The 12,324-nt window shown below is 43.2% G+C and overlaps 2 protein-coding genes and 2 long non-coding RNA genes across 5 annotated transcripts in view; all 4 read left to right on the plus strand.

Annotated features, from left to right (window-relative positions):
* Window positions 1-10,198, plus strand: part of LOC104418495 (probable receptor-like protein kinase At2g23200) — a 29,439-nt gene extending 19,241 nt beyond the window's left edge. The window contains exon 2 of the mRNA XM_039301714.1: window positions 8,535-10,198. Coding sequence (XP_039157648.1) covers window positions 8,535-9,983 — 1,449 coding nt within the window. The 3' untranslated portion in view covers window positions 9,984-10,198. The remainder of the gene's footprint in view (window positions 1-8,534) is intronic.
* Window positions 574-1,174, plus strand: LOC120288203. The gene is made up of 3 exons (XR_005546517.1): window positions 574-830; window positions 934-1,011; window positions 1,111-1,174. It is a non-coding gene; the product is annotated as an uncharacterized LOC120288203 (long non-coding RNA).
* LOC108960132 lies at window positions 3,593-5,873 on the plus strand. Of its 2 annotated transcripts, none has more exons than XR_005546519.1 (4): window positions 3,593-3,672; window positions 4,730-4,836; window positions 5,186-5,302; window positions 5,537-5,873. It is a non-coding gene; the product is annotated as an uncharacterized LOC108960132 (long non-coding RNA). The 2 variants fall into 2 exon arrangements; XR_005546518.1 differs by having other exon boundaries at window positions 3,593-3,667.
* Window positions 7,393-8,544, plus strand: LOC104420354 (probable receptor-like protein kinase At2g23200). The gene has a single exon (XM_039301715.1). The coding sequence runs from the start codon at window positions 7,450-7,452 to the stop codon at window positions 8,488-8,490; it is 1,041 nt and encodes a 346-aa protein (XP_039157649.1). The 5' UTR covers window positions 7,393-7,449; the 3' UTR covers window positions 8,491-8,544.
* Window positions 10,199-12,324: the final 2,126 nt, after the last annotated feature.

The raw sequence follows: 12,324 nt of genomic DNA on the forward strand, positions 1-12,324 counted from the left end.
ATTCTGGCCACACATACAATCAAAGTTTTGGTTTTCAAAAATAGATGTCTCCGTTCAAAGAAAGAACTTGTCTTCAAGATTGATTGCCAATTAATTAAAGTGTTTTGCATTACAACATTGGTTTGCAAAACAATCTTTATGATTAAGAGTCAATCAAGTTTTTTTAAGTGTGAAATTTGAGCCAAATCACTAGTCATAATATACGTTTGGAACATGTGTATGAAATAGAACACTAGTTTTTTTTTTTTTTTTGGTCGAAGTGAAAACGCTTTGATTGATACTAAGTCGGTGGATTACAAATAGTAGGAAAATCAACACATAAGATAAGAAAGAGTTCGTGCGGGGGATTAGTAACCCAATTACCCGGCAAGGAACCGGAGCTGTGTGATTTTGCGACCTAGTCCGCGGCTCGGTTGGACTCGCGCGGTTCAAATTGCAAGCAAACATCCTTCATCTGGCCCAGAATTGTCGGCAGTCCGGTACAAAGGGCCGCGAGGCCCATGGAGTTTCATGCAGCCCGGAACCGGCGAACGGCCAAGGAGCGGTCGCTAGATACGTAAAAGATGGCTTCAGTTCGTGCGGGTGAAAGTGATTATGTCAGAACAGCTCTCTTCTCCTTCAACCACTCGAGCGAACGCCTGATAGCTAGGGTTTCGGCCATGTGAGCCGATTGAGCACGGATTTTCTGCACAAAACCAGCAGTGCACACCCCATCAGCTCCTCTACAAAGACCGGCGATGGATCCCTCTGATCGGCTCTCCTGCCATGAGCAATCCACGTTGATCTTCCACGCTCCCGGATCTGGAGGTACCCACGAGTGTCTTTCCGAGGTAAGCACTGTCTTTTGTGGTTGCCACTTCTCGAAAAGTTCTTGAGCTAGGCGAGCTTCACGATTATCTTGTTTCGTTCTGTTTTCCTTCCTTGAAAGATCAGGCCGTTTCGTGCTTTCCATATGTACCACAAAATGGTCGCGAAGGTCGCCTTTTGACTTGCTGAGATGCCGGAGAAGAGGTAGTTACATACCCACTGATCTATTCTTGTAACTGATGCCGGGGATGTGTTGATTTGGTCACTAAAGTTCAGCCATATTGCGTTTGTCCACTGGCACAGGATAAATAGGTGCTCGGAGGACTCCGGATGCTCGCAGCAGAAAGGGCAAGTAGGCTCGGGTAAGATTTTCCTCCGGCACGGGTTGAGTCTCGGTAGGAAGACCTTCGGTACATAAGCTCCACATGAAGTGCCGATTACGGGATTAGTATGTATGTGCCATATTTCCTTCCATAGTCTGTTGGGGACTTGAAAAGAAGATGATGCCTGATTCTCTTTGTTTGTTATGGTTGCTGCTCATAGTCTGTGATATCCATGTTTGATTTTGTAGTTCCCCGAGTGATGCCCTATCCATATTAAGTGGTCAGGTCTGGTGTTTATGCTAAGTGTCGTTTGCTGGATCTCCTCTAAAATGTTGCTGTCAAAAAGCTCATTGATGAGTTGATTTTTCCATGTGCGCGAGTGTGGCTCGATAATATCTGCAACTAACTTTGGGTCGTTTTGATTCGCCGGTCCTCCAATTTTGCGACATGAGCCAACAATCTTCTCTTAAGTTTATAGATTTGCCATCCCCAATCTCCCATTTCAAATCAGGTTCAAGAGCATCGCGGCCAAGTAGAAGGCTTTGCCAACCCCATGATGGTCTGGCACCCTTTGTAGCAGTCCATAGGCTACCATTAGGGAAGTAGAGTCCTTTAAACATTCTGCTCCATAAGGCTTCTGGAGTTTGATGGAGTCTCCAGGCTTGTTTTCCCAGCATTGCCCTGTTTAGTTCCATTAAATCTCTGAATCCCAAGCCACCCTGGTCATTTCTCATCTTTAAGACATCCCAACTCTTCCAGTGAACACCTCTCTGTGCTGCATTCTTTCGCCACCAGAAATCTGAAATTTTCCTTTCAATCGCTTTACAAATGGATAGGGGTATTTTGAATATATTCATGGCATATTGGGGAAGAGCCTGAACAACCATTTTTATTAGTACTTCTTTCCCCGCCTTTGAAATTAACTGCTCCTTCCAGCCCTCCAGTTTTCTATCCACCCGTGCTATGATCCAATTGAACATCTGTTTTTTTGTTGGACCCTAATCGGATGGTATCCCCAAGTATTTTCCAGTCTTTTCTAAGATAGGAACCCTCAATTCCGATGCTATGTTTCCTTTTAAAACCTGTGGACAGCTTTCCCCAAAGAATACCCCAGATTTGTTACGATTAACTGACTGGCCCGTCGCAAAGCAATAGCAATTCAGTAAGTTTGCAAGATTCTGAGCTTCTCTAAGTGTTCCATCCATAAAGAAAATAGCATCATCCGCGAAGAATAAATGAGAAAGAGTGGGGCAGTGAGGGTTTAATTTAATACCTTTTAGGCTACCATCACTGACAGCATTTTTCACCATGTGGGAGAGGACATTGGCCAAAAGTATGAACAGATAAGGTGAGAGCGAGATCGCCTTGTCGTATACCTCTTGATGGGCTAAAGGTTTCCCCTGCTTCACCATTGCTTAAAATTTGAAATTGGGCTAAGGAAATGCAAAATCTAATCAGCTGCACCCATCTATCACCGAAACCCATCTTCTTCATGCAATCACATAGAAAGTCCCACTCGACTCTATCATATGCTTTCTGCATATCCAGTTTCAGCACAGCCTGGAATTTCCTTCGCCTTTTCTAACTCGTAGCTGATGGATAACTTCTTGGACTATAAAGATGTTATCTTGTATCTGTCGATTGCTAACAAAAGCGCTTTGTTCAGGAGAAATAATGAGATGGAGCCAAGGTTTGAGTCGATTCGCCATGACCTTTGTGATAATTTTATAGCTGAAGTTGCACAGGCTGATAGGCCTGAATTCTGATATTCTTTCAGGGTTTGCCACCTTGGGGATGAGTGTAATATGGGTTAGGTTTAGTTCTGGATCAAAGGTTCATTCTCTGAAAAAAGAATTTACAAGTTGAAATATGTCTTCATGAATGATATGCCATTGACTTTGGTAGAATAGGCCACTTAAACCATCCGGTCCTGGGGCTTTAGTTGCCCCCATTTGAAAAACAGCCTGCTGCACTTCTTCCTTTGTGGCTGGTCTTATGAGTGCCTCATTCATTTCCTCGGTTACCATGCTAGGACATTGCTCTAAGACTGGCTGATAGTGTTGGTACCCCACAGACTGGTATAGATTCTTATAGTAGGCTGTGATGTGTTGTTTGATAACTCGAGGCTCGCGGCTCCACACATTCTCATCAAGTTTGAGCATGCTGATTTTGTTTCTTTGTCGTCTCTGAATGGTTGTTGCATGGAAGAATTTTGAGTTCCGATCACCCCACTTCAGCCAATTAATTCTAGATCTAATGCCCCAATACATTTCTTCTTGGCGCCATAATGCGCCAATTTTCTCAGTTAAATTATTGTATTCCTCTCCCATATTTATGCAGTCTGCTCTGTTCATTATCTGGATAAGCTGGTTTCTGAGCTCACCAATCTGTTTGGATGCATTTCTAAAGGATCTTCTGCTCCACTTTCTCAAATCTTGAGTTACTTGCTTTGTTTTCCTTACCAAGTTTTTATGCTGCCCATGTACTGTCTTCCAAGCCTGATCTACTACAGCTGCACACTCAGGATGATCTACCCAGTAAGGTTCAAATCTGAATAATTTCTGTCTTTTCGGTACTACTGAATTTAAACAAAGCATTAGAGGACCATGATCGAAACCTATTGCTTTGGATAGACAAAAGCTTCAGCATTTGGAAATAGGATCCGCCATTCTAGGTTGCAAAATACCCGATCAAGTCTTTTCTTGACTAATTCCTCTCCTTCCCTTTTATTAGTCCACGTGAATGCACACCCCTTACTTTCAATGTCTATTAACGAACATGAATCAACAAATTCTCGAAAGGCTGTCATTCGAAATCTCTCCACTGATTTTCGACGCACCTTCTCCCAATGGTATAAAACCTCATTGAAGTCTCCTATGCATAGCCAAGGTTGTGAAGTGTTTCCATTTCTTTCTCTAAGAAAGTTCCAAAGAGAGACTCTTTCTTGGAAATTTGTTGACGCGTGCAGCATCGAAATCTTCATTTTAGTTCCATTTTCAGCATCTGTGCATGAAATTTCAATCATCTCGTGGCAGCTATACTCGATAGATATATGCACCGACTCATCCCATAAGATTACTAGTCCTCCCGCAAAGCCGATAGGGTTAATAGCAAACATAGAAGTAAATCTTAGTCTTTTTTGATATTTTCCACCATCGGTATTGATTCTTTGTCTCCATAAGGAACACCGATTAGGTCTCTCACGAGCCACTAAGGCTCGTAGGTGCTGGACTGTCAAGGGAGAGCCTAGACCTTGACAGTTCCAACTTAACATTTTCATGGCTCCTTTGGTGGCTTATTAGGGCTAGCCACCAAAGCCCCTACAGATTCACCTTCCCATATTTGAATTGGTGTTTCCATAAGTTGGTCCAAATCCACTAGAGCTGTCAGTGAAGCCCTCTTCTCGTAGGGAGCAAACCGTTTCAATTTCTTGGGTGTTGGTTTTGTTGGACCAAGTTTCACTACCCCCTGTGTCGCTACACCCTCATCCTGTATCTGATATGTCTTTAGAAAATCTGGAGGCTGCTGTGTTCTTTTCCCTTTCTTTTGTGCAATAAGCTCTGCTGAATCTGTTTCTTCTGGTGTTGTTTTTGTCTCAGGTTGATAAAGCACAAGGGCTTGACTCTCATCACATGGACTTTTCCTGTTTGATACATCACAAGAGGGAATAACAGGGGTTTCGGGAACCATTTCATCTTCTATCAAGGTAAAATCGACGTCACCATAGAAGGTTTTCCAGCAAGGGCTAAGAGTTTTCACCTCTGCCTTTAACCAAGAACCATAGCGGCCTGGTTTGTCCTGTGGAAGTCCAGATTCTTCATAGGGATATGTCGGACAATAGTTAGCATAGTGGCCTATATAACCACAAGAATAGCAAAAGTGTGGGAGTCTCTCGTATTTAAAGTCAATCCACCAGTTTCGATCTCCCACGTGAATGATTGTGCTAGTTCTAAGGGGTTGCATTAGATTCAGCTTCACTTTTGCTTTGCCTATCTTTCGAGAATCATTGTTCCGAGCATCAATTCTAACATCCTCTACCTCTCCCAATTTTCCAGCAATCTTGCTAATACACGGCTCCGACATTGCAGCCCATGGAAGCCCTATCAAGTGCACCCAGAACAAGCAGGATTTGAATTCATAACAATGCTCGGGAACGGCAGGGTCTCCTTCTTGTAAGACTAGCAAATTACTGGCAAAAGACCAAGGGCCTGTTTGGAATACTCTCTTCTTATCTATCTCCGATTTGAATATGAAAACAAATAAACCCTGTTCTATCACCTCGCATCTGACTTCTTCTACCTTCCATGCCTTTTTTATTGTAGCCCAGAATGCTGGAAAGTTAACATTTGGCTTCGAAAACAATTTGCCATATAATAGATGCTCACCAGCCGTTTGGTTTGCCTCAGGGATGTGATTATTCAACTCCGTAATATCATCCGCAGCCCAGAGATCTCCCATGCGTTTACAGAGGGTCAACAAGCGGAGCTGGTTTTCATAGCTGCCCTCCATCGCTCCAGCAGGACTTTCTAGAGAGAGGGTTTTCGTTGACAACAAGGTGGGGTTCCGAAGATGGGTGGATTTTGGTTCAGAGGATGGATTTATAGGGAATGAAGGGAGCTCTGTAGATTACATGAGCATTTACCGATAGATCTGGGTTATGACAAGTTAGGGTTTGAGGAAGCAATTTGTTCATTCTTTTTGTTGTTTTTGGTTGAGAAGAGAAAATGAAATGATCAATCCGGTGGGTAGAATGTAGCAATATCCATTGCGAAGGCAGAATCGAAGTCTGGAACGAAAAAGGAGCGATCGCAGGAAGGAGAAAAGGAAACTCACCGTCGGCGAGAGAAGAGGCCACTATCGGCAGAGAGGACGCAGAGAATTGCGAGATCACAATTAAGTTCGGCGTAGAATGTTCAGTTTGAAATAGAACACTAGTTGAACTTCAATATAAAGTCTGAATCCATTTCCCTTGAAGTAAATTACACAGTATGATGATATTCAGCTTATAATCTTTAAGTTTGAATATGTTTTATGATATTCACATAAAATCTTGATAATATCCACTAACTAGCTTATTAAATTCAAAATAACTTAGAATTGAGTCGAAATAGGATCGAAATTGTTATAGACTTCTCTTTCGAGAGTGTTTCCCTAAATCAAGAATACTTCAAGACATTTATATGGATAGTTTTATCAACTTGAAAATTCATTAGGAAGTTTTCTCAATAGTTATTTGTAGTCTTTTATTGGATTTGAATAACAAAAATCAAGGTTAGAACATTTTCAACAATGTTTTTTTTTTTTTTTTTTGTCAAAAGGATGAACTTTATTTATCATATAGGCGGAAACCCGCTTTGGCCCGCTACCGGGGCGTCGAAACGTAAAAGAGCCCAAAGGCTTGAAGGAGGCGAGGCCCACCAATTCGGAGGAAGGGACTTCAGACGTTGATTTCGTGCGGCCCAGTCCGCTACCTGGTTTGCTGAGCGAGGACAAAACGCGAGGCCCACACGCGGCATCTGCTGGAGAAGAAGACGACACATCCTCGCTGCCCCACGTGCGTTAACTTGAGTTTCCCGTTCGTGCTTCAAGCTGGAGATCACGCTTTTGCTGTCAGTTTCCAAGATGGCTTCACAGAAGTCTCTCTCTTTCATAAAATTTAGGGCTTCGAGGACTGCTAGGCTTTCAGCTTGTGCGCTTGATTCCGCCCAAATATTCTTCGAGAATCCATCTAACAGAGTGCCGGAGGAGTCCCGCACAACGCAGGCCACGGCTCAATTTTCAACAATGTTGGCATGGCATCAAGTGAGCAAAATCCATCGCCAAGTCGACCAAGGACGAATGATGACGCTTTTTATAAAAATAAAGATGAAAATGGAGGGATGCTTTTTTTAAATAAAATAGAAAAAGCCAAGGAGGATTTGAATTTTGGACAAAAGTGAGGCGTCACCGATTTATCTAATATTTTCAGCACAGAATCAACATTGACTTTCGGGCGACCGTCTCCTCCGGCTTGCTACTCACGAAAAGTTGAGCGAAGGGACATCCATCTTTAACTTTCTATCTCGTGTGCTCGTGCCCCATTCGCGGAAAGTTGAGTTGGATGAGAAGGTCCAAATCGTCCTCAGCATTATGACTAAAACAGTGCTCCGTTTGGGAGTCAAAATGGTCTTTGCAGAAGCAAATCCATCCCCTCCCAAATGGGCCACTCATCTCCAGCTGAGAATCTTCTTCCTGCCCATCTTCCTATGCCTGATAGTCAATCTCAAGTCAACACGACTGAAACTACTTGATCACAATTCACGGGCCAATCACCAGCTCGATGGCAAAGCTTCACATCCATGGAGTCCACGCCCCTACCTTCATTCTCTTCTTCGTCTCTATTCAGTACCCACTTCTTCTTCTCACTCTTTCCTCAGCCTACACAACTCAGACCAGTTACTTCATCAATTGTGGATCAAGCAACAGCCAGAACTATTCCAACAGGGTCTTTGTCCGTGACACGGGTTCTGACTCCATCTCCTTCACAAAACAGAGTACCTCCGCCCAATCCAGCAGCCAATTCTCGAGCGTCTTACCTATTTACAACACGGCAAGAATCTTCAGAAACCCTTCGTCGCAATACGCTCTTGAGGGAATGGATAGAGGTACTCACATCGTGCGACTCCACTTTTTCCCTTTCGCTTCCACAAGCAATCTCTCCGAGGCCGTGTTCGATGTCTCTGTAGATGGGCTCACGCTTCTCAGCAATTTCCAAGTGCCCAGTAGTAACGGCTCTCTTGTGGTGGAGGAGTTCTTGCTTACCATAAATACTACTAAGTTCGTACTCTATTTTCGTCCTCGAGGGTCATCTTTTGCATTTATCAATGCCCTTGAAGTGTTCCTTGTGCCTGATAGATTCATTCCTGGTTCTGCTCCGAGTGTGGGCACTTTGGCGATTAATAGCAGCAACTATAGCAGAATTTCCTCCCAGGTTTTGCGCACGGTTTACCTTATTAATGTCGGAGGCGATGAAGTAGCTCTGGGCGATGATCCTTTGTGGAGAAGTTGGGTTCCTGATAGTAATTACATTCATGTCCCAAACGCTGCACAAAATAGCCCTAGCTATGGGAGTGTTCTTAATTACCAGGATGATCTAGACAAATACTTAGCATCGGAACGCGTTTACCGGACTGCTAAGGTGATGAACGAATCTGCTTGGGGATTATACCCCAACACCACCTGGAATTTCAAGGTGAGCGCAAACGCCTCGCACTTGGTCCGGCTCATTTCTGTGACATCATTAGCCTGTCTCTCAACATGGTGCACTTCAATCTTTATATTAATGGGAATTTCACTGAGTACATCGACCCATACAGTGTAAATGGGTTTCGTCAGTCCTATGTTCCTTTTCATTATGATTTTGTGGTTCAGCCGGGCAGCTCAGGGCTAGTGAACATCAGCATAGGCCTCCTTAATGCCTCAGACACACCATCTCAGCAAGCCTATCTCAATGGCCTGGAGATAATGGAGATAATAGGGTCGTGGGACTTGGATTTTGCGCATTCAGAGGTTGATAACCAGAATAAGCACGTTGGCCTCATAATTGGGCTAGTTTCTGGAAGCATCGTGCTCATATGTGTTTCTGCTGCGATCTTCATATGCAAGTATAGAAAGCCGAAGAGAACTGAAACTTGGGCTTGGTCGCCATTGCCTGCAATCGGAGGAGGCAGTTCGCACAGTGAACTGACTGAGCAAAGTACTCCCGGCTCTGCTGTTCCTAATCTTCATCTAGGACTGAAAGTACCCCTTGCTGAAATCCATTTCGCCACCAACAACTTCGATGGCAAACTTTTGATTGGCAAGGGTGGATTCGGCAATGTCTATAGAGGAACTCTCAGGGACGGCACCAAAGTTGCTGTGAAACGGAGCGAGCCAGGGTCGGGACAAGGGTTCTCTGAGTTCCAAACAGAGATCACCGTTTTGTCCAAAATCCGCCATCGCCACCTCGTATCCTTAATTGGGTATTGTGCTGAACGGTCCGAGATGATACTTGTTTACGAGTTTATGGAGAAGGGGAGCTTAAATGATCACCTGTACAATTCCGATTTCCCATGCTTACCTTGGAAGCAAAGGCTCCAGATCTGCATCGGAGCGGCCCGGGGCTTGAATTACCTCCACAAAGGCGCAGCCGGAGGAATTATTCACCGGGACATCAAGTCCACCAACATTTTGCTTGATGAGAATTATGTTGCGAAGGTTGCTGACTTTGGTCTGTCCAAGTCAGGCCCACTGGATCAAAGCCAAACCCATGTGAGTACAGGGGTCAAGGGCACTTTTGGGTACCTCGATCCAGAGTACTTCAAGACCCAGCAGCTGACAGAAAAATCAGATGTGTACTCGTTTGGAGTGGTTCTTCTCGAGGTGCTATGCGCAAGGCCTGCTATAGACCCTTCGCTTCCCAGAGACCAGGCGAACTTGGCTGAATGGGGCATCGCATGCATCCAGAATGGAATCATCGAGCAAATAGTGGACCCTCTTATTGCTGGTCAGATCAATCCGAACTCGCTGAGAAAATATGGGGAGGTTGCTGAGAAATGCTTGCAAGAAGAGGACGAAGAGAGACCAAGCATGGGCGATGTACTCTGGGACTTGGAATACGCCTTGCAGCTTCAGCAAACTGCGGTGAAAAGAGAGATGTACAACGACAGTGTGACCGATGGTTCATCGTTATTGACTCTTTCAGACGTGAGGAAGCTCCCATCATTCAGCACAGACTTGGTCGAGGAAGAGGGCGTGGGCAAAGAATGGGCGGATAGTTCAGAGACGTCCATGAGTGGAGTTTTCTCCCAGATGAAGATTGATGAAGCCAGATGAATTTTATTGTGCAGTATATTCAACGTGTTTCTGAGTAGTTTTCAGATTTGAATTCTATTTATCTGAGAAAGAAGTGTGCATGTACCAATCGTTTTAAAGCCCTTGTTGAAGCATCTGATATAATGATAGTTGTTGCTATCATAACGTGTAAGCATATAATTGTTTATTGTACGATAGAGGGCAAATATGTCCAAATGTGAGAGATATTGCACGCCCCTTAGTTGCAGACCTTGAATAAACGCTCGTTTCACAGATTGCACCATGGATGTCCTGCTCCGTAATTGTTTTTGGTAATGATGCTGGATGGCTTTTATAGCTATGAGACGTCCTATTGTTATTTCCTTTGAAGGATTTCAATAGATTTGATTAGACTCAAGGTTTCAGATTCATCGACAGTTCAGAGCATGAGCTGAACTACTTCTTTGCTGTTCTCCATCATTCATCACTTCCTGCTGAATGGCTTTCGACTCAAATTTCAACCCGTTTGCGGTGTAATTTGCGTTGTTTCTGCTTTCAAGGTGGAAAAAGTCCTACTTCATCCTTCTTTGTCGTCTGGGCTTAGTGGAAAAAGTCCTAATTCATCCTTCTTTGTCATCTGGGCTTAGGTTGGTGGCACTGGGAAATTTTCCTCCTCCCATCACTTGATTTGTGCATTTTGTAGATGAGTAAATTGATCACGTCATATTTATGCAGAATAAGTAAATTATTTCTTATTATAATTTGTGAAATTTACTAGCAATTGATTTAAAGAAAATAGAGTGGAGTTCATTAGGGATGACTTGGGCCATTCTTAACCTTTTTAGTGTATCTGGGGTTAGTTTGTGTCCTCAATCCTCACATGTGACAGTCCGTCATTAGCTTGTGCCCTCATAACGCATGGCAACTTATGCACCATTGATTTCCACACATGGAATGCCACATGGCATCATCCTACTCAACCCTCTTACTAAAAACAGTCCATTCGCCTGCTCATATGGAAACTTTTGGCAATTGGCTCTCGAAACTTTGGGACTTCTGAATATTAGGACTTAGCTCTTCGATCGACTTCAACATCATCAGACTATGGAACTTCGGCAGATAATCATTGAGGAGCTCTCCACAATAAGCGTAAAGAGTAGAAATTCTTCAATTCCCACTTGGTATCTGAGTCTACTAGAATTGACCATTCCTCCTCATGCCCTCTTTTATCTCATCTTGCTTTGGTGTAATTTCTACCTAACACTAATCCTTTTGTATTGCCAAGGGATCTCACGAGTAAACCACCTCAACAATTTTCTTTTTGGGTAAATGTTACATTGACTCTTAACCACCCAATTAAAAACACTGAATTCAAAACCATTTTTTTTTCATGTCTCATTTCCCGCACTCTCCCTTCCTCTCTCACTTTGGCTGCACCCAAATCCAACCATAGCATTCCTTTGCAGGCCTTGCCACAATGCCGCCAACATAACCTTGAAGTCGATTTCGGCCTTTCCACATCGCCGGTGCAGCCATCAAATTCGTGCCCAATATTGCCAAGCCCTCTTTTCTCTCCTCCCTCCATTTTACCCGGTCGTCTCTCTCATGGAGCAACCCCAAATTGCTTCAGGTGTGTGATCCTAGGCGATGCATGACCCTCCATGGTCAACGACCTTCGTTTACAACCTCTCGTGGAGGGGAGGGTCTTAGCCGCGACTGTGGAATTTGGATTGCCGTCATGATGGTCAATGATTTGCTAGCAATGGACCACATCATTAATGCCGGCAAATGGGGAAAATTGCCAAAAAAGAAATCATAAACTTATCCCAATCGTGCCCTTATTGGCTTTCGATACCCCTTTTTACATTAAATTGACTATATTATCCAAGACTTCTTCTTGATTTAATATTATTTCTTACATTTTTTCCTCTTTTCTTTTGTTTCAATTTACTAAAGATGAAACTGCACATGCTCCTTTCAAACAACATTTATTAAGGTTAAATGTGGGGCCACTTTTGATTTAAGACTAATGCTTGCTGCCTCCTCCTCCTCCTCCTCCTTCTTTTTTGGCTTTTTTTTTTCACCATTTGGAACATAATTGGTGTACCTCTTTTCCAAAAACTAGTTTATTTCGTAGATAGATAACTAATTATTGTGTTTCTGACAAAAAAACTAACTATTTTGTTAATAAGTTGTGTGTGTGTGTCTACATATATATATATTATTGTAGTAGGAAACTATTATTCAAAATAAACTTGAGCACAGGCAAGAGGATAGTCTTAGAGTAAATTGTGCATAATGCATATATCAACCATAATATTCAATCTTTGAATAAATTCTTCTAAATTCGTACCAAAAATCAAAGTCAAAAAATTCACGATCA

Source organism: Eucalyptus grandis, chromosome 9, assembly GCF_016545825.1.
Source record: "Eucalyptus grandis isolate ANBG69807.140 chromosome 9, ASM1654582v1, whole genome shotgun sequence".
NCBI classification, from domain to species: domain Eukaryota; kingdom Viridiplantae; phylum Streptophyta; class Magnoliopsida; order Myrtales; family Myrtaceae; genus Eucalyptus; species Eucalyptus grandis.